Source organism: Pseudopipra pipra, chromosome 4, assembly GCF_036250125.1.
Source record: "Pseudopipra pipra isolate bDixPip1 chromosome 4, bDixPip1.hap1, whole genome shotgun sequence".
Lineage (NCBI taxonomy): Eukaryota > Metazoa > Chordata > Aves > Passeriformes > Pipridae > Pseudopipra > Pseudopipra pipra.
In genome coordinates, this window is record NC_087552.1 from 73,458,484 (window position 1) to 73,478,495 (window position 20,012).

General features: G+C 50.6%; 1 protein-coding gene across 4 annotated transcripts in view; it reads left to right on the plus strand.

Annotated features, from left to right (window-relative positions):
• The window catches only part of PTPRA (protein tyrosine phosphatase receptor type A), a 117,328-nt gene that overhangs the window by 88,602 nt on the left and 8,714 nt on the right, over nucleotides 1-20,012 (plus strand). For all 4 annotated transcript variants that reach the window (XM_064653556.1, XM_064653554.1, XM_064653553.1 and 1 more), the window contains 10 exons: nucleotides 4,567-4,645; nucleotides 5,064-5,429; nucleotides 7,152-7,169; nucleotides 11,048-11,132; nucleotides 12,183-12,256; nucleotides 14,786-14,922; nucleotides 17,096-17,186; nucleotides 17,661-17,737; nucleotides 18,644-18,680; nucleotides 19,889-19,986. In XM_064653556.1, the coding sequence (XP_064509626.1) occupies nucleotides 4,567-4,645; nucleotides 5,064-5,429; nucleotides 7,152-7,169; nucleotides 11,048-11,132; nucleotides 12,183-12,256; nucleotides 14,786-14,922; nucleotides 17,096-17,186; nucleotides 17,661-17,737; nucleotides 18,644-18,680; nucleotides 19,889-19,986 (1,062 nt within the window). The remainder of the gene's footprint in view (nucleotides 1-4,566; nucleotides 4,646-5,063; nucleotides 5,430-7,151; nucleotides 7,170-11,047; nucleotides 11,133-12,182; nucleotides 12,257-14,785; nucleotides 14,923-17,095; nucleotides 17,187-17,660; nucleotides 17,738-18,643; nucleotides 18,681-19,888; nucleotides 19,987-20,012) is intronic.

Below are 20,012 nucleotides of genomic sequence, written 5' to 3' on the forward strand. Positions count from 1 at the left end.
GCACAAGAGGTTTGGGGTTACGGTGCAGGTGAAACCGTTCTGCTGTCGGACGAGCTCTTCTCTGCCGTGGATCACGGCTCCGGGGAGAGGCTGGCGGTCCACAAACAGGATTTAAAAGGAGCTGGGAGGGGGAGAGGGAATGGCAGGTTTGTCTTCCAGGGTGGCTGAGCCATGCTGATGGCTCGCTGCCACCAAAAAGAATTTTAAAAAATGACCTTTTTCCCCTTTCTTTCTGCTCGTGCTTGTTCTCGCCCTACTGTGAGCGGCTTCAAAGAGCCAACCTTGCTCCTGGTTCTGCCTTGTCCCCTGCCAGAAAAAAAAAAAAAAGGAGAAAACAGAACATTATCCTTATTTTTCACTGCAGTTGGGGCCAGGACAAGGCAGTTGGGTGGTCGTGGTTGAGCCACCACATTTCAGCATCCTGCTGACGACGACAACAGGGATTTCTGGGGTCCCAGAAAGCCGAACAGAATTCGGGTTGCGTCTCCTCATCGCTCACAGAAAAAGATTGCCTCATTTTCCAGGAATTAGGAATATGTCAGAGGTGGGGGTAAATCCTGCCTTTGATTGTGCACGGCTGTATCCGGGTTGGATCTGGGCAGTTTCTGCAGCCATAAATCCTAATTCTTTGCATTCTGGAAGCACGGCAAGGTGATCCTGCAGCCTGACCTCCCCCGGAGCACCGGCACACACGCATTTCAAAGCCACTTACTACTTTATGAAGAGATTATTTCCTTTATTTTTTCCCCCCTCCAGCATCAATCATCTTGACAAGATCTGCTTATTTTTAAAACACACATCCTGCAGCCTAAAATCCAGCCTTTCCTATAAGGAGCATCACGAGGAGTTTATGGAAGAGCGCAGTCCACGTACGTTATATTAATATCTATATATAGAGAGATAGATAAATATATATATATATATATATGACATTCTAGGCACACCAGTAGCAAACTGCTGAGGTTTCTAACCCGGATTTTTTGGAAAAGAAGGTTTCAAGTGAAGAGGCAGTGCTGAGCATCCCAAAGCTCCGGAGCAGCTCCTTTCTCCTGGGCAGAGCCGGCGCCGTGACGTCAGGGTGTTTTTCTGCAGAGCTCGCAGGATGTTGCAGCCGGCCAAGAGCTGTGTTTATGTTGATAACATTACAAGTATTTCCTCTCCGTTTCCGAAACCAGCAGGGAGGGAGCCGAGGGGGAAGGGAGGCTCGGGTTTCTCTCCGGCTTTAGGGGTAGGACTCTGGAGGCCTTTTATGTTAAGGAGCGGGGTAACGAGCGAACCGCTGGCGTTTGTGGATGCTGCGTTTGGGAATAGGGAGTGTTGAATAGCAGGGGCTGGGAGCTGGGAGCGGGGCTGGCACAGCCCTCCCCTCTCCCTGCTCCGGATCCGGTTTTAAGGTGACAAAGCAGCTCTGGCAGCTGATTGCCGGTCACAGGAGCAGCTCCCGGGGTTTTGGGGGATGCTCCCAGCGTCCTGTTTCTTTTGACGTCCGCGGTAATAAAGCCGTGAAAACTCGGGATCCGCATGGACGGCCTGCATCCAGCTTTCTTCAGGAAAGCAGGGCAAGGCTCGGGGAAACCCAGTGTTATCTCCCCTTTCCTCCCCCTGCAGTCCACTCATGGATCAATGAACCTATTAAACGTAGTATCCAGGGAGATTTAAAGGCAGGATCTGCCTGCCCACAGATGTAATCCCAGGAAGGAGAAGCCCTCTTCGATGGTGGACTCAGTGAGCTTAAGGGTCTTTTCCAACCTAAATGATTCCATGATCATCCCACCATCCCAAAGGGCTTTTGTATCTCGTGTAGCTTTCGTCCATGTAGCGTTCATGGTCATGGAAATAAGCCCAAGCTCTTTTTTGTGGGTTACTTGCCTGTAACAGAGGGCAGAAAGAAGTGGAAAATCACAGCTTCTCCTGCTTTCCTCCCATCCTGAATGTCCTACCTTGGTACCAAGGGAAAATGTGAGGATGTGGTGAAGGTCTGGCACAGGTTGCCCAGAATTAGAATGGAAATGGGATGAACAGGATCCAAAATGAATGAGGATCCTTAAAGAATGGGATCCCAAATGAATGAGGATCACAAGTGAATGGGGGGGGTCCTAAATTAATGACATGTCAAATGAATGGGATTCCAAATGAACAGGATCACAAGTGAATGGGAATCCCAAATGATGGGGGATCCCAAGTGAATGGGATCCCAAAGGAATGGGGATCCCAAAGGAATGGGGATCCCAAAGGAATGGGGATCCTAAATGAAGGGGAACTCTTGTTTTGAGAAACAAGTTGTGGGAAGAGAAAGGAGCCACATCTGCCTACACAAATGGCATTTCTGTACAAATATTCATCAAAACATGGGAAATGGTCACTTTTTTCCCTGGTGGTGCTTACACAAGAGCCCAGTCTTTCCCTTTCCCTTGCCGTTGTTTTCTTGCTGTGGCAGGGATGGGTTCCCAGCAAGGGAAGTGGTTGCAATGATGAGACCTTGGTGCTTTCACCAGCCCTTGTGAGGTTTTCAGAGCATCTCAGAGCCATCATTTATGTTCTCTGGAAATTCAGTGTGGGCTTAACTTCCTCCTGCCTTTGCACACATAGAATCATGGAATGGTTTGGACTGGAAGGGACCTTAAACATCATCCAGTTCCACCCCTCTGCCATGGGCAGGGACACCTTCTACTAGACCAGGTTGCTCCAAGCCCCATCCAACCTGGCCTTGGACACTTCCAGGGATGGGACAGCAACAGCTTTTCTGGGCAACCTGTGCCAGGACCTCTCTCACTTTCACAGGGAACAATTTCTTCATTAAAAACATCAGTTTCTCTCCAGGGCCAAACCAGTTTAGACCAAGCACATCTCAGACCCTGGCAGGCAACTGACCAAGCTGAGTGAGGTGTGTTAATCACCAGCAGTGGGACGTGGCATCAAACCATCAAACTACTGGTTGTGGGTTTTCCCAACATCCCACAGCTCGGGGAGGCATTGCAGGGCCAGTCCTGCTCCCAGCAGTGACAGGAGGACTGAATCAGTTCAAATTCATGCAGACAGAGATTTTAACCGGTGATGAAACCCTCTGGAAAGCCAGCTGCTCACACCAGTGGGACCCTTGGAGAAAGCCCTGCCCTGCTTGCAGCAGCAGGGCTGGCCATGGAGGGAGCCCAAGGAAAGCTCTTATCTCCGGAGCTTGGTTTCCTTCTGGTTCAGGGTTTGTCTGACCTTTTGGTCACTGAGTAAGGTCGATTTTTGCCAGGTTTTCTTTTGGAGGGGGAGGAAAAACATGTTAAGTGGGTGGTGCTGGTGGGAGGATACTCCCGGGTGGGGTGGGAGGATCTTGTGTTTCTGATACCGTTTCCAGCGCGTGGATGACTTCAGTGTTGTCCTTTTGCCCGGAGTTTGGGATGGGTCTGGATGGAGCAGATTTAAATAAATAGAGCAAGCACAAACACCACGAGATGTGTTGGAGGGGGAGGGTTAGACCGTGCATCGGGAATAAAACCCTTCCCTGGCAGCCTGTCAAGCTGACTTGGCAGCGAGATCTCGCAGCCTTCTCCCAGGAGATCCTGGAGATGCAACTGGACACATGACAAAAGCCTGCAGGACGGGAGAGCCGAGCGGCAGCTGCTGGCCCGTGGCACGTACCAGAGCTGTCTCTGAGCCCTCTCCAGGCTCGGAGCAGAGGCAAGATGTTGGCCTATCCTTGGGAGGCCCCAGGGCCGTGTTCTGGTCTGGGGCTTGGCAGCTCTGGGCTCTGCTCTGGCCAGCACGGTGACGTCTCACATCTCCCCGTCGCTTGCCTGAGCCTCTGGATCCGTAGGTGTTTGGGAGGAGATAACCATAACCCATATCTCAGGAGCTTTCTGAGGTCCCCAGGGGGAAGAAATCACCATAAAAACCTTGTATTTTAAAGGGTTGTACTGATGTCATTGTCCTGTAATTTAGCTGGACGTTTCCTGGGAAGGACGTACAGTACGAGTGTGTGGCTCATCATCCTGGATTGTTTGTGGGGTTTTTTTCATCTGCATGGGCAGGGAGTCCTACAGGGTTTGAATGGAGCTGAGAGTGGCCTTGTGCAGGTGCTCTGACCCTGCCCAGGAACATGCAGGGTGTCAGTGAGCCAGGGGCAATCAGGGGCACTGACCTCTCCTTCATCCCTGCCTCCAGTTCTGGGGCATTTGGGATCAAGGCTCTTTGCCACAATCTTCACATATATTGGGTTTGAGTTTGCTCTAAGTACAGTCATTTGCAGACCATTATATGAACAATTTATTAATTTTCTTTAAGACCAGATCCTTGTCTTTAATGCTCAGCTTGTTCCTCTCGTGCTCTCCCACAGTTCACCCATTCCCTGCTTCATCCCTGGTCACCTTTGCTGCTCCACCAGACTGGGGTCTCTCCCCCTGGTAACTTGTGAACATACCCACAAATCCTTCCCATCCACACCCTACAGGGACTCAAGCCACATCTTCACTCCTCCCTTCCAGCTCTACAAGATGCCCAGCAGCGTCTCCACTCTGAATTACTTGGAGATGATGTTTCATGAGGGTTTAAGTAACTGTTCTCTGCTTTCTCCTCCAGGTCAACATGGATTTGTGGTTCTTTCTCCTCTTGCTCGGAAGCGGCCTGATAAGTGTAGGTGCTAACAACGTCACAACAGGTAAACTGTGCTCCTGTCTCCTCTCTTTTATCCCATCTTTAGGAGCAAAGGAGTAAGAGCTCATGTGCTCAGTGTCTTACTCCTCCTGCCCTCCATGGAACTGTAATGTGAAGTGTTGGAAAGAGGGTGATGGGCTGCAGGTCCTCACGAATGGGACCCAGAGGTTTTAGCTATGGCAAATACTGATCCTCACTTCCAGGGGCTCTGATTTTTGTGCCTCCTTGATACCATAATACTTGTTCAAGGTGCTTGCTCTTATAAGTTTACATCTGCTGTGCAGAGCATTCCCTGTCCTGCACTTGGGATTTGTTGGTTGTTTTTCCCTGTAGTTACAGTCACAAGGATCTCCAGCGTCTAAACCCTCCACTGTCACAGGAAAGAATCTCATGGAGATTCCCTTGTGCTTTTTCCCTCTCAGGGCCACCCACAACAGTGCCCACCTCCCCCAGGAGCCCCACCAAAGCTCCTACAGCAGGTCCTGAGGATGGGACTACGACGAGCTCCAACAGGCTCAACACGAGCACTCCGGGGACTGTTCCTACCGTGGCGTCAAAGCCACTTCCAACCACAGCTGCCAGGATCCCCCCCAACGCCACCACTGGCAGCCTCAACACCTCCTCCACCTTGGGGACCACCGTGCCTGTGCCTCCAGCCACCTCCCTGCTCCCCAGCGTGACTCCCTCTGCCCCACACTCCGCTGTCCCCAGCACGGAAGCGGAGACGACGGAGAGGAATTCCAGTATGGTGGTGACAACACAGGAGACCTCTTCTGCCTCCCACAACGGTAGGCCACCTCCTCCACCTCTGCCTCTCCAGGCCACCCCGCCCCTGGGTTTGAGTCTTTGCTCTTCTTTTGTTTCGCTGAACAAAATGGAGCGAGAAGACACTTTTGGGGTGAATTCTGTGGTGATATGAAACAATATAACTCCCGAACATCCCAGATCAGAAGAGGTTTATCCTGCCAAGGGTTTGGGCTAAGATCATCTAGTGAAAGGTGTCCCTGCCTGTGACAGTGGGGTGGCAGGCTCTGAGTTGCAACACTAGGATAACAGTGCCTGCTAGACCTTATAGCAAAAGCCTTGGCAGTGTGGGATTTAGTGGAAAAACAGGATTGGTAACTCAGTGGTGTGGTAGAAAACACACAAAGAAGATAATGGTGGAGTTAATGCAGGGAGGTGTCAAGTGCCTATTCCTTAAGAACATATTTCTCAAGAAATATTGGACATCTCAGCACATCAGCAGTGAGATGTGTGTGCCCTCTTCCTCTGGGAATATTTGGAAAGATTCCACAGCCCACGAAGCTGCAGTGAGGTTGTCTTTGCTGCTGACATAGGAAGGGATTTGGCTGAAGGATGTTCACAACTCAGCTTTCTCAGTGTTCTGCCATCCCTGATCTCATCCAGCTCCCTTCCAAGCACAGATCCTTTTTTTTCAGAGTGGAGGGGTCCAGCATAACCTTAGGTACACACGTGGGGCAAGCTTGGAATAAATGTAGCCTTCAAACTGAGAGATGGAGGCAAAAGCCTTAAGTACTTCAAATATATGGGTTTTGTAATACAATGTCTGCTAATGGGGGTACAGAATTTATCATTTTTGTGTCTTTACTACCTCTTTTGTGACTTGGGTTACTGTTTTTGGTGAACTCCCTTGGTGTGTGCCATGACACATTGGCCATTGAGCCATCAAGGCCAGAAGTGGCTTCTCACTTGGTGTCAGTCCCCAGAACAAGTGACCAAACCTGCTTCTTTCTTTATTTCAAGCAATTTGTCAAGGAGCAAAATCAGTTTTAGGGCTGCCCTTGCCATTAGTCTTAACAGGGAATGTGGGTATTGGTCTTGGAAGAATTAAGTGGTGCTGAAGAGAGGGGCTGGGACAGAGGGTGACACATGAACTATGTGATCTACAGGCAGTTCCTGCTCCTCCAACCCACCAGGACTGTCCTCAGCCCTGTGCTGCAGCTCTTCATGCGTAGATTAGGGCCACAGGGTGCCTCAGGAGAGCTGGGCTGTGCTCCCACTGGCAAGGGTTTGTTCTGGTGTCCTCTGGATGAGACATCCCAGCAGGGAGAGGTTTTCCTTGGAAGCTCCTCACCCCCATCCCTGAGCCCAGCTGCTCTTAATTGAACTCTTGGCTCAGCCACTCTCTTAAAATTATGCAGGAGTGTTACCTCTTAAGATTTAAGTGCTAATGAATTACACCAGTGACTTGCTGGTTATGGGCTTAAACAGTCCATGGTATCGATTAAGAGCAGTAATTGTGTTTATCGATGTTAAAGCTCAGCTGCAGCTCCCTGCTCTGCTGATAAAAACCTGGGATTTGTTCCTTTTTCCTTGCTCAGAAATTCATTTAACACCCTGGCTTTGTAGCTGGTGTTTTAGAGGAGAGATTTACAAGCAGATGATGAGAGTTACTAAATTTGTTCCCGTCTTGGTCTTTGATCCTTCATGACTTATTAAAATGTCTTATTTCTTTGTTGCTAAGAGACTTCTGTTTTCTTTTCCTGCAGGTAACTCTGACAGAAGAGGTAAGAATTTTATATTTCATCGCTCTTTATTCAGTAAAAACATTTCCAGAAGTGTTCTGCTATTAGAGACCTCTCCTTAGGACTTCCAAATGTTCTTTTACGAAGCCCCTCAAGCTCTTTAAAAGAGCTGGTGACACACTGATATTCTAATTTCTTTTGGGCTTTTCTAAACAATCCCATTCCAATTTGTACATGTCCTGTTAGACACAAATTGTTCCTGCTGAGTGCTCTGAAAATGTCAGCACGTCCCTGGAGTTGGATGACCGAAGCCTAAGAAGCCATTCAGGAAATTTCCTTTTGTATTTTTTTTTTTTTTTTTTTTTTTTTTTTTTTTTTGCTTCTGAATTGTCTTTATTGACTGTGACTTACCCTATTTGATCCAAACCCATTCTGCAGATGATGGGAATAATTATTATTCTCCTTCGTTCTGTTGGCAAGCAGCAGCACAAATCCATTTCTCGTAACAGAGCAGCACTTAGGGACATTTTTCCATCTCTCAGCTCTGAGAACTGGCATCTCCACCAGAATATTTGCAATTAGTCATGGCTTTAGCACTCCAGGAGCGGGCAGAGCAGAGGTGCAGCAGGGCTGGCTGCTTCCTATAGGAATGAGCTGCCTCCATGTGTTTTCATCATGGCTCTGATGGGTGTTTTAGCTTTGTGAACTCCCTGGCATTCCTGTTGTGCTGCTCTCTGTGCCAGGCTCACCCCATCCTGCTGATGGTCCAGAGGAACAGGCAGATGCTCTGCAGCAGTTACTGTCAGAACACATTTAGCAGAGGAAATAAAAGGGATGCAGGTCCGAGAGAATTCATTTAAAATGATGGTTAAGCTGCTGCAGAAAGGCTCAGTGTAATTCCCTTGGATCTGGCAGGGTTTAGGTCTGATTTTGTGCTCTCTCTGCTGTTGTTCATCCCTGTTCCTGAGAGCAAAGAAACAAACAGAAAAAAAAGAGAATAAATCTGACTTCCTAACAACATTTATATTAATATTGCTAATATGAAGAAGGGACTTTTTATAAGAGCATGGAGAGACAGGACAAGGAGGAATGGCTTCAAACTGCCAGAAATCAGGGTCAGATGGGATATTGGGAAGGAATTGTTGGCTGGGAGGGTGGGGAGGCCCTGTCCCAGGTTGGGCAGAGAAGCTGTGGCTGCCCCTGTATCCCTGGAAGTGTCCAAGGTCAGGTTGGATGGGGCTTGGAGCAACCTGGTCTAGTGGAAGGTGTCCCTGCCCATGATGAGCTTTAAGATCCCTTCCAGTCCAAACCATTCCATGATTCTCTGATTTTTTGGGCAGATGTTGGCAGGGACAGGCTGCTCATCCCTGGCCCTCTCTGGTGTGCGGCCGCTCCTGGGTCTGTGGGACGTTTAGGGAACAGCCTATAGAGCACATCTGCCTCCAGCTGGGACATGATCTCCAGCACCAGAAGATGCTTTACTGCCTCCTCAGAGATGCCAGGACAAGATTTAAGCATCCTGATGCCTTCCAGGCTTCCAGCACTGCAGGTCTGTGGAAGCAGAGGGTTGAGTCCTTGTCCCTTTTCCAAGAGAACTGCCAGCGTGAAACCCCCGGGGCTGAGGCTGGAGCAGGACAGGAGCTGTGGGAGGGTTGGCACTTCTCCCCAGGGCTGGCTGGGGAAGGAGGGAGCAGCTGGGGACCCTCCAGGTTGTTTCCTGCCTGGGCTGTGCTGGGTGGGCCTGGCAGCTCTCCGGCTCTTGGAGACCGCGGTGGGAAAGCTCCAACTCATCCCGTCCCTCCAGATGTGTCGAAAGAACGGCTGCAAATCAAACCCCCAACCCTGCAGACTCCCTGCATCCTGTGCCAGAGCCACCCCTGCCCATAAATCACCTCTCCTGCCAACCAGCACTGCCACAGCAGCCCCAGCTTAGCGCCGGTTAGGCTGAGGTTAACTCCAGCCAAGGCAGGAAAAGTGGTCTAACGGTGTGTAGTGTGGGCATAACACCACAGGATTTGGGAAGGCAGCTCTCCTTCCACTCCTGCAGCCAGGATGGAGGTGATGGTTGTGGTCGGAAGTCTCAAAGAGGAGCTCGTTATGGGAGAGGCCGGGACTGGCTGTGGTTGGGCCAAGACCCTCCGTGGTTGCTTTGCCTTTCTGGTCTTGCTTTTGGGAAGCCTCGAGGTGAGGAATGCCAAGGCTCAAGCACCTATTAAGTTTGCAGGAGGCAGAATTCCCAATAAATTCCTTGACTTTTTGCAGCTGGGCTGGGGGAGTTGCACAAGGACAGCAGATGGAAAGAATAAAGACATGCAAAACCAGGATAATTTAATTTTTTAATTTGCCATGCCAGGTCACTGCCTTCAAATCATTACACAGAAATCAAATCTTTTGGTCAGAAGAACATTCCCAGGCCTCACACCACAGAGGGACAAATGCAGAAATACAACCAGAGCTCCCCTTGGTAGCTCAGAGATGGACAAAGTAAATCCCACCTAAAAAATCTGCTGGCTGAAATTGCTGAGAAACATGGAGCAGGAATCTGCCCTGGCAGGGAAATGGATGCACAGAAGGTGGAGAGAGGGGGGTCATGCCCTGCAGCCTTGGGGGGCAAGGCATGTAGATGTGGTGCAGTGGCCAATACAGATTGAGGGAGCTCGTGGAAAAGGAAAATAACCCCAGCTGGCATCGCTGGCATCCACATCTATCTGCAAAAACTCCCTTCAGGGCCATTCTCCTCTCTAGCTGGCATTGCTTGGCTTTCAGCCCACCTGAGTGATTTGCTCCACTGTTCCACTGACCTCCAGGACAAGTTACAAATGGCTCATTTTAAAAAGAAAAAAAGCCTGTTGTGGGTTCTGGAGGACGAGAATGTTTCAGACGTGGCTAATCCAAGTGTTTGTGCAAGGGAATTGTGTGGTGCCTTCCCCTGAGGAGCCAAATGAAATCCCACTTGGTGGCCTTGCAGTGCAGAGCACAGCGGGGTGTCTGACACCTCCTGCTCTCCAAACTCAGTATTTCCAGGGAGGAAGGAGTAAGGAGTTGAACTAGATGGCGTTTGGAGGTCCCTTCTAACCCAGATTATTCTATGATAGTAGAATCATGGAATGGTTTGGATTGGAAGGGGTCTTAAAGACCATCCAGTTCCACCCCTGCCGTGGGCAGGGACACCTTCCACTAGCCCAGGTTGCTCCAAGCCCCATCCAACCTGGCCTTGGACACTTCCAGGGATCCAGGGGCAGCCACAGCTTCTTTGGGCAGCCTGGTCCAGACCAAACCTCAGCCCGGAGGTGTTCAGGTCCCGGGTGCAGGGGGAAGCTTTGCCCTCTTGTCCTCTTTGACAGGGAACTGGAAGCAGAATCATAGTGGTTTCACAAATGCAGTGTCTGTGGGATCTTAAAAAGGGCCAGAGTTTTCACCTGTGTCATTATAAAGTTCTTTATCATGTTATGCCGAACTCATGGACCTGTTAGGACCTTCTATGGATCCTGAAGTCTCAGGCAGAAGACTCTGTGGATCCTCAGGGGACAGAGGAAGCTTCTACCGGTGGCTGCACCACGTGCACATTCAGTTGTGCAAAAGAAACCCCTAAAACAGCCCAGTCCCGATTTCCTCAGTCACTGTTTTCATCTGCAAGGTCACAATTCCACAGTGACCGACTCTTGGAGAAGGCTGAGGTGCTCTGAGTGGTGGTTACAGGTGTTAATCTGACCTGAGAGCGCTCACTCAGGTCCTGTTTCTGCCTTTCATCTCAGACTGAAGAAACATAACATCACTTAATACTATTTATTATTATTTTTGTTGTCAGTATCATCATGGTAATTGTTTTTCAAGCACAAATTGTAGAAGTCAGCCCCGTTAAATGATGGCTCTGGGTGTTTTTCAATGTGCATAACCACACCTTTCATTTCCTCTTGCAGATGAGACTCCAATTATAGCTGTGATGGTGGCCCTGTCTTCCCTTCTAGTCATAGTATTTATTATTATTGTGCTGTACATGTTGAGGTAAGAGCTGCTTTAATGCTGAATCCCCTTTTTTTGACAGAAATAATTCCTGAATGAACAGGAATGAGCCTTTTGTGCTGTTTCCCAAGCTAAAGGCTGACACAGCTGGTGCTTTTGAAAAGAAACCTGTAAGGGCAGTGAATGAAAATTACATTTGGGGTTATCTAGGCAATGCTGCTTATTCCTTTCTCTACAAAGCTGCTCCTCATGTGGGGAATTCTTGTTCTGCTACTCAAAATATCATATTTGCAAAGGGTGATGGATTGGGTAATCCAAGGAGGCTGAACACAACACTCAAGCCAGAGAGTCCTTTGCATGTGTTATTCCTTGATTCCCATCTTGATATCAAGCAGTATCCAACATCCAGAGCCAAGCTCTGCCTTGGGTACCAAACCTACACATCATGTCTGTGTATTTCCAGTGCAAGGTAGTGCATGGCTGGAGCTTATGAGGGGTGTTAGGTGGTGCTGTAATTGGAATTATGGCATAAAAAAGCCTTACTAGGTCCATTTTTAAAAATCCAAGCATCTGGCTTGCTGAAAATGCGACATTCCCAGCTCCTGGGAGTTAGAAGAGGGTGTTTATTCACCTCCAGTAAACATTTTGATTTATTCACCAGTTTGGTGATTAAATAAGTCTGAAAAAGAAACCCAAAAAACCCCTGTTTCCTCAGCAGTGGAAAACTTCCCTTCGTCTCCTGGCTCCAGGCCTGCTCTCACAGCAGTGAACCTGAGGAGAGTTTTGCCTCAGGAGTTCAGCAGCAGCAGCAGACTTTTGAGCCCTTCCCACCTGGCTTCCAGCCCTCAAGAAAAGGGTTTCTGTTCGCTGCTGCCTGCCCAGTGATTCAGCAAAACTCCTAATTCCAGGCAAAGGGAAGGGGAGCAGCTGCTCCAAGTTAAAAGCACATGGAGAAGGGCTTTGCTGCAGGACGGATCAACCTGGGGTTTGTGTGCTTTGCTGGATCAGCCCAGGGAGCAGGGACTCCTGCATCTCTCCTCCAGGGGGTGGCCTGGGCTCTGACTGACGTGTCCCCTCCCTTCTCTTTGGTAGGTTCAAGAAATACAAGCAGGCAGGGAGTCACTCCAACTCCTTTCGGTTGTCCAACGGCCGGACGGACGATACAGGTGAGGCCCACGGTGGGGAGCAAAGATGCATCTCACAGGGGAATCAGCTTTGTTCAGAGAATCACAGAACCATTTAGGTTGGGCAAGACCACTGAGACCATCGAGTCCAACTGTTCCCCCAGCACTGCCAAGGCCAGCACTGACCCCTGTCCCCAAGTGCCACATCCACAGGGCTCTTAAATCCCTCCAGGGATGGGGACTCCAACACTGCCCTGGGCAGCTGTGCCAGGGCTGGACAACCCTTTCCATGGACAAATATTCCCCAATATCAAACCTAAACCTCCCCTTGCACAACTTGAGGCCATTCCCTCTCCTCCTGTCCTTTGTTCCCTGGGAGCAGAGCCCGTTTCCCCCCCCCGGCTCCCCCCTCCTGTCAGGGAGTTGCAGAGCCAGAAGGTCCCCCCTGAGCCTCCTTTTCTCCAGGCTGAGCCCCCCCAGCTCCCTCAGCTGCTCCTGCTGCTCCAGAGCCTTCCCAGGGTCCCCTGCCCACAGTAGTGACAACACCTGGAGACTTGGGGGGCTTTGTTCTCCCAGCTCATATTTTTGCAGGCAAGTATTTTTTCATTTACATTTTCCTTTGGTCCCTGGTCTGATTTTTCTGTGTTTTCCATGATTTTGGCAAACTTTTATAGAATGAAGATTTATTTTGCACCTTTCATTCCAGTGACCAAACGTTTTCCCTCATGTGGTTGATGTTAAGATGGGATTCCAGCACCAAACTACTCACATGCCCTTGAGTTTTCACAGGATCTCTTTGACTCAAATGAGAACCTTTTTTGAAACAACACATCTTTGGGGGAATAACTAAACATCCTTTTACCCTTTTAAATTAGGATGATGTCTGATCAAAACTGAGATCTTCAAACTGTAGACACCAAACTAACATTTCCAGGACTAAGCAGAGAATACGTTGGTTTTTCATTATAAAACCTTTTTGTTCCTCTTAAAGATGCAGAAATGCAGTTGTAAAGCCTTGTGCAGACCTGCTGTAATGTCTAAACTCTTCTGCCCCTGAGCTTTGAGCCAGAGCTGCCCACTGAGGGTCTGAAGTTGGGCATCTTCATTCACGTGTAGTCACCTAAGTAAGAGCTGAAGAGGATCCACCACCTCTTAAACTCAGTTCAGATGCTTTTCAGAGCTCCTTTCACATAAACCAACACCTTCTGAGAAGCACTAATTGAATTTCAGCACCTTTTTTTTTTTCCTGTTGGCTGCTAAAGGCCTTCCCTGCCCGTTTTCCATCACTGTAAACCGAGGTGTGAACTTCATAAACCCTTGGCTGTGTTGGTGTAACCCTCGTGTGGCCTTTCTTGGCTTTGCTGAGGAACACAAGCAACAGCTGCCTTTGCTGTGCCCTCCTGGGAATTGTGTCACTGTGATGGTGCCAGACTTGCCATGAGAGTGAGGGGGGAAGTTCACATTCAAAGGGAGATGGTCTCCACCCCCAGTACTGATGACTTGGTCCTCATTGCCCTGTCCTGCCTCTGTGATGGTGTAAAGCTTGATCCCAGGGTGTTCATTTTCAGAGGATCACAGAATCATTTAGGTTGGAAAAGTCCTCTGAGATCATCAAGTCTGACCCTTAACCCAGCACTGCCAAGGCCACCACTGACCCCTGTCCCCAGGTGCCACATCCACAGGGATGGGGACTCTACCACTGCCCTGGACAGCTGTGCCAGGGCTGGACAACCCTTCCCATGAAGGAATTTGCCCCAATATCTATCCTAAACCTCCCCTGGCACAAATTGAAGCCGTTCCCTCTCCTCCTGTCCCTTGTTCCCTGGGAGCAGAGCTCAACCCCCCCCGGCTCCCCCCTCCTGTCAGGGAGTTGCAGAGCCAGAAGGTCCCCCCTGAGCCTCCTTTTCTCCAGGCTGAGCCCCCCCAGCTCCCTCAGCTGCTCCTGCTGCTCCAGCCCCTTCCCAGTTCCGTTCCCTTCCCTGCACACGCTCCAGCCCCTCCGTGTCTCTCCTGTCTGAGGGTCCCAGAAGTGCCCCCAGGGCTGGAGGTGCCTCAGCAGTGCCAGCACAGGGACAGGCACTGCCCTGGGGCTGGGACACACCAGGGCTGGCACAGACCAGGGGCCATTGGCCTTTTTGCCCACCTGGACACACCTGGGTCACATTCAGCTAATGTTGCTGAGGTCCTTTTTCTCCAGGCAACTTTCCAGCAACTCTGCCCCCAGCCTGGAGCACTGCAGGGGGTTGTCAGACTTTGTGCACTGAACGTAGGAAGAGCAAAAGGCCTGGAAGTGTCCAAGGCCAGGTTGGACGGGACTTGGAGCAACCTGGGATAGTGGAAGGTGTCCCTGCCCATGGCAGGGAGTGGGACTAGATGATCTTTAAAGTCCCTTCCACCCCCAAACCATTCTGTGACTCTGTGAAAACACGGGAATAGCGAGGACGCAAAGTGGCCCTAAAAGCGGACAGCCCGAGGTGTGCGGGGTCCCTGTGCCCACCTGGGTGTGGGTGACGAGTGCTGGGCACGGGGGGGCAGCTGGGAGGGCCCCTCTGACTCCTGGTGTCGTTGCAGAGCCCCAGAGCATGCCACTGCTCGCCCGCTCCCCCAGCACCAACCGCAAGTACCCCCCCCTGCCCGTGGACAAGCTGGAGGAGGAGATCAACCGGCGCATGGCAGATGACAACAAGCTCTTTCGGGAGGAGTTCAACGTGAGTGCCTTTGCTTCTTGCCCTTCAGTCCCACAGGCTGTCCAGGATTTGGGCTTAGGATGCAAATGGTCAACCTTGTCCTGGTCCTCAGGGGTTTGTGTGCAAGGCCAGGTTGGACAGGGCTTGGAGCAACCTGGGCTGGTGGAAGGTGTCCCTGCCCATGGCAGGGCATGGAACTGGATAAGCATTAAGGTCCCTTCCAATCCAAACCATTCTATAATTCTAAGTAGTTCTTCTCGCTGGTGACCAGTGACAGGATCCAGGGAATGGCTGAAGTTGTGTCAAGGGAGGCTTAGGTTGGATCTCAGGAAAAGGTTCTTCCCCCAGAGGGTAGTTGGGCACTGAACAGGCTCCCCAGGGCAGTGGGCACAGCCCCAAGGCTGCCAGAGCTCAAGGAGCACTTGGACAATGCTCTCAGGGATTGCTGGGGAGTCTGGGCAGGGCCAGGAGTTGGACTGGATGATCCTTGTGGGTCCCTTTCATCTCAGCATATTCTGTGAGGTGGGAGGACCAATTCTGTCCCTGAATCTGCAGTGAGGGTGGACAAATCACTCCCTTTCACACTCACTACAAAAAGTAGAGGTTTTCTAGCAACCAGCACCACAGGGTTACCTTTTTTAGGTTCAGGAATGGTCCTGGATGTCCTGGGGTCTTCCAGAGCTTACCTTCCTGCTGGTTACCACCCAAGCTCTGCCTCTCTCCTCCCAATCCTCAAGGCTTAAATCCACAAAGAACCAAAACAAGAGCTCTGACAGAGAAACAGGAATGACTCCATCTCATTTCAATGAGCTGTTAACCCTGAAACAGAGTGATGACAATGTGTATGACAAAGCTTGGCCTTCAGCTCTGAGTAATAATTAAGATATTGTGCTTATCCCAGAGCATCTCTTCTGAGATGGCTCCAACCTCTTCTTGACGTTACTGAGCTCTGAAGCTTCTTGTGATGATAAACCTGCTTCCACTTGGCATTACAGAAATGGAATAAAATAGAAAAGGAAAGAAAAGAATAGAATAGAATCATTAAGGTTGGTGGGAAAGCCTTCTGAGATCAAGTCCAACCGTTCCCCCAGCACTGCCAAGGCCACCACTGACCCATGTCCCCAAGTGCCACATCCACATGGCTTTTAAGTCCCTCCAGGGATGGGGACTCCAACACTGCCCTGGGCAGCTGTGCCAGGGCTGGACAACCCTTCCCATGAAGAAATTTTTCCAATATTCAGCTAAACCTCCCCTGGCACAACTTGAGACTGTTTCTTCTCCTCCTGTCCCTCGTTCCCTGGGAGCAGAGCCAGAAGGTCCCCCCTGAGCCCCCTTTTCTCCAGGCTGAGCCCCCCCAGCTCCCTCAGCTGCTCCTGCTGCTCCAGACCCGGGTCAAAGGCATGATATGGCCCTATGAGGACGATGAGAAGGTCAAAAAAAAAGCCACTGGACTTTGTCCAGCTGCTGCACAACTTGATCCCCTTCCTGGCTGCGCTTCGATGAAACCAAATAGGTGCAGTGAGTGCCCAGGGAGGGAGATTTTTTGGTTTATAAATACCTGATGGCCCTGAAGATTTCCGTTCCCAGGCTGTCAGCTGGATGGTGAACACCTCCAGAATGTTCTCTCTTCTTTGCTGTTCAAAGAGGATGCGAAATAACAGTGCTGGGGAAGCACCTCCTGTGCTCAGGCATGAAACCCTGGGATAGTGTCACTTGTCACCCCAGCACCCCCAACCAAAGGTCCCTGGTGCTTCTGGATGAAGAATAACCCCCTGAATGGGTGTGCCTTCCCATCACTGGGTGGGCTCGGGCGATGGGGGCTTAATCAGGTCACAATTAGCAGCACTGTTAATGAGGCAATCTCAGCAGGAGCCTCCGCTGGCAGAAATGAGCTCCTCGGTGCTCGCTGGTGGGTTTGGAGCTCGAGGCTTTGCTGCCACCTCGTGTTCAAGGATCCAGAGAGCCAGATCTCTCGTTTCCAAAGGGATTTGCTCTCTCTGGTCCAGCCCAGCTATTTAAATGGTCACTTTGAGCTCGGTGGGGAGGAGGAGCTGGTGCTGGAGTGGAGGTGAGGGGTATGGGTGGTGGGGACATATCCAGAGGGACAGGATGCTCAGATGTGGCATGTGCCAGCACGTTGTGCTTCTTGCTGTGCTGTGAGATCACGGAGAACCCTTTTTTTCTGCCATTTCAGGCTCTCCCAGCGTGTCCCATCCAGGCCACGTGTGAAGCTGCTTCCAAGGAGGAGAACAAGGAGAAGAACAGATACGTGAACATTTTGCCCTGTAGGTATCGGAGCTGGTTGGGTGGGGGGAAACACATCCAGTGCTCCTCCTGTTCCTGGTTTTGGGATGGACAGGGGCATGGTTGAGGTCATTTCACCTCCCAGGTGGGTGGCTGTGTCTGCTTTAGCTTTAGATACCTGGAAGGAGGAGCTCCATGGAGCCATCAGCAGCCAGGAGGCCGTGGAGAGTGAAGTGGATGGGAAATACCCAAAGGGACAGCTCTTGCCTGGTGGCTTTGGGCAGTGGGCTGGCTCAGGGTGTCCTCAGGTGTGCACTCTGCAGAAGAAAAACTTCCTTTAGGCAAGGTCTAGCACCTCTCCAGGCTTGAGCAAGAAGAATTTGGGGGCACAAAGGTGTTTTTTCATGGGAGCCAGTGAGAGCAGCCACTGCTCTGACACGTGGCTTTCTCACTGTGCCAGGTACCAGCTGCATGGAGGGGGTTGTTTTTAATGCTGGGTTTTAATTTTCCTCCAGATGATCATTCCAGGGTTCACCTGACTCCTGTTGAAGGGGTTCCTGACTCCGACTACATCAACGCCTCCTTCATTAATGTGAGTTTTGGGATGTGAAGGGGAAAATCCCCACTGGCTCTGCCCTGGCCAGTGGTGCCTGGTCCCACCACCAAGCCCTTTGGAAAGGGCTTGGGAACTACTCCTGCAGCAGCTGGGGAGTTGTGATTAGCAGCTGATGAATCAAAGAATCATTTAGGTTGGAAAAGCCCCCTGAGGTCATCAAGTCCAACATTCTCTAGCATTGCCAAGGCCACCACTAACCCATGTCCCAAAATGCCACATCCACACAGCTTTTAAGTCCCTGAAAAGTGTGGCCAGTTGCTTCCCAGTTTGCAGGGTTGGATGGGGGAAGGGGATGAAAAAGAAATCAAGGAATCCAGCTGAAATGGAAGCAACATTGCCCTGCTCTGCTCCCGGGAGGAGATGGGTCCTGTGTGGTTGTCACCGTGTGGCTCAAATCAGCTGGAAGGCTCATGGGAGAGGAAGGGGCACATGAAGCAAAGCAAGACCCAAAAGAGCTTTCTCCTTTCCTTCCCAGTAAATAAAATACACAAAATCAATCCCCACGAGCTCAACAGCCTCCTCTCCCAGGGATTAGTGCTGATTTTCACACAATGCTCTGAATGCAGAGTCTGATCCTGGTGGAAGAGCTGTCAGGTACCACTTCATCAGTGCCTTGTGCCAACAAGTGGGGTCATTCCTGCATCATGTGAGTGTGAGGAGTGTTCCTTTGGGAAAACTGCCCATTGCACAGGGATTTTCCATTATTTCTGCCCCACTGTTGGTGCTGCTTCCCCCTTGGAAGGCTGCAGCCCCTTCTCTGCATGTGGAGGAATGAGCAGCAGAGCAGGTGCTGGTTCTGTTTGTTACTGATGTAGATGAATTTTATGACTCTTGTGTTGGACAAATATTCATTTCTCTTCCTTTTTCTCTTTTTCTCTGCAGGGGTACCAAGAGAAAAACAAGTTCATTGCTGCACAAGGTAAATTCCTGGTTATTCCTCTAGCCCTGGTGGGTGGCAGCTGGGCTGGGATCCCTCTGCTCAGTGAAGCTGTGCCACTCTAACCACAGCACATCATCTTACCAAGCTCCTCTGGTCAAAAGGAGGCTTGGCTGGTCCCACAGTTTGTTCCCAAAATGGTTTTCCCAGTCAAAGATCAGTGCTGGATGTGCTGGGAGAGGAAGAGAAGTCTTAACCTGTGCCATACCCATTGCTGGAGAGTGTCAAAGCATTTCTGCCCTGAGCCTTGTCCTTCCACCCCAGCCCACCATGCAGGTGGTGTGACCTCTGGAAATACTGCCAGGGAGCTGCTTAGTTCAATTCCCCAAATCATAGAATCATGGAATGGTTTGGGCTGGAAGGGACTTTAAAGATCATCTCCTTCCAACCCCTGCCATGGGCAGGGACACCTCCCACTAGACCAGGTTGCTCCAAGCCCCATCCAACCTGGCCTTGAACAGTTCCAGGGATGGGGCAGAGAGAAATGTCCCTGTGGACTTCAGAAGTCCAAACATATCCCTAAAACCAAGATTCCCACTCACAGGGAGGTTCCTGTCAACAGCAGGGTGCTACCTGCCCAGGGGAGTGTTTTGTATTTCCACTCTTGACTGGCCAGTGGGTCAGAGCATTCATTACCAGCCAGTTTCCCTGGCTCTTCCTGGAGGGGGAAGGCTGGATCAGGTCCACCAGCACTTCCAGGTTCAGGTTAAGCTTTGGCTTTGCTGTTCCCTTGCCTCACCCTTAGCCTCAGGCTTGGCAAGGGAGTCCAGGCTGAGTTAGCTCCATGTCTGGCAGGCAGCAGGGAACTATCCCTGTGCCACACTGAAATGGGATCCCATGGTTAAAGGCCAAGATCCCAGGGCAGGATTTCTGTGGACTCTGAGATGGCCACAATTTCCCTGGGTGACCTTGGGCAAGTCATTTCCATGTTCTGTTTGTCTGATTTCCCCTTCTCCAGCTAAAAATGGAATTCCTGCTCTTAAAACTTATCCAAAAATCCCATCTATTGTGTGATAGGATTATTCCTTGGGTCAGGCATGTCCAGACATCAAAGCACCTCCTGTGCTGGCATCTCTTGGCAAAAAATGTGATGGATCATCCACGCTGTGTGACCTCACACACTGGGTTTTGGTCCCAAATTGTGGGGAGTTGATCCCAGAGACAACATTTCATTTTGCCTTCCCCCTCAGGACCAAAGGAAGAGACAGTGAACGATTTTTGGAGGATGATTTGGGAGCAAAACACAGCGACAATTGTCATGGTGACCAACCTGAAAGAGAGGAAAGAGGTGAGTGCCAGAGGGCTCTATGGGCT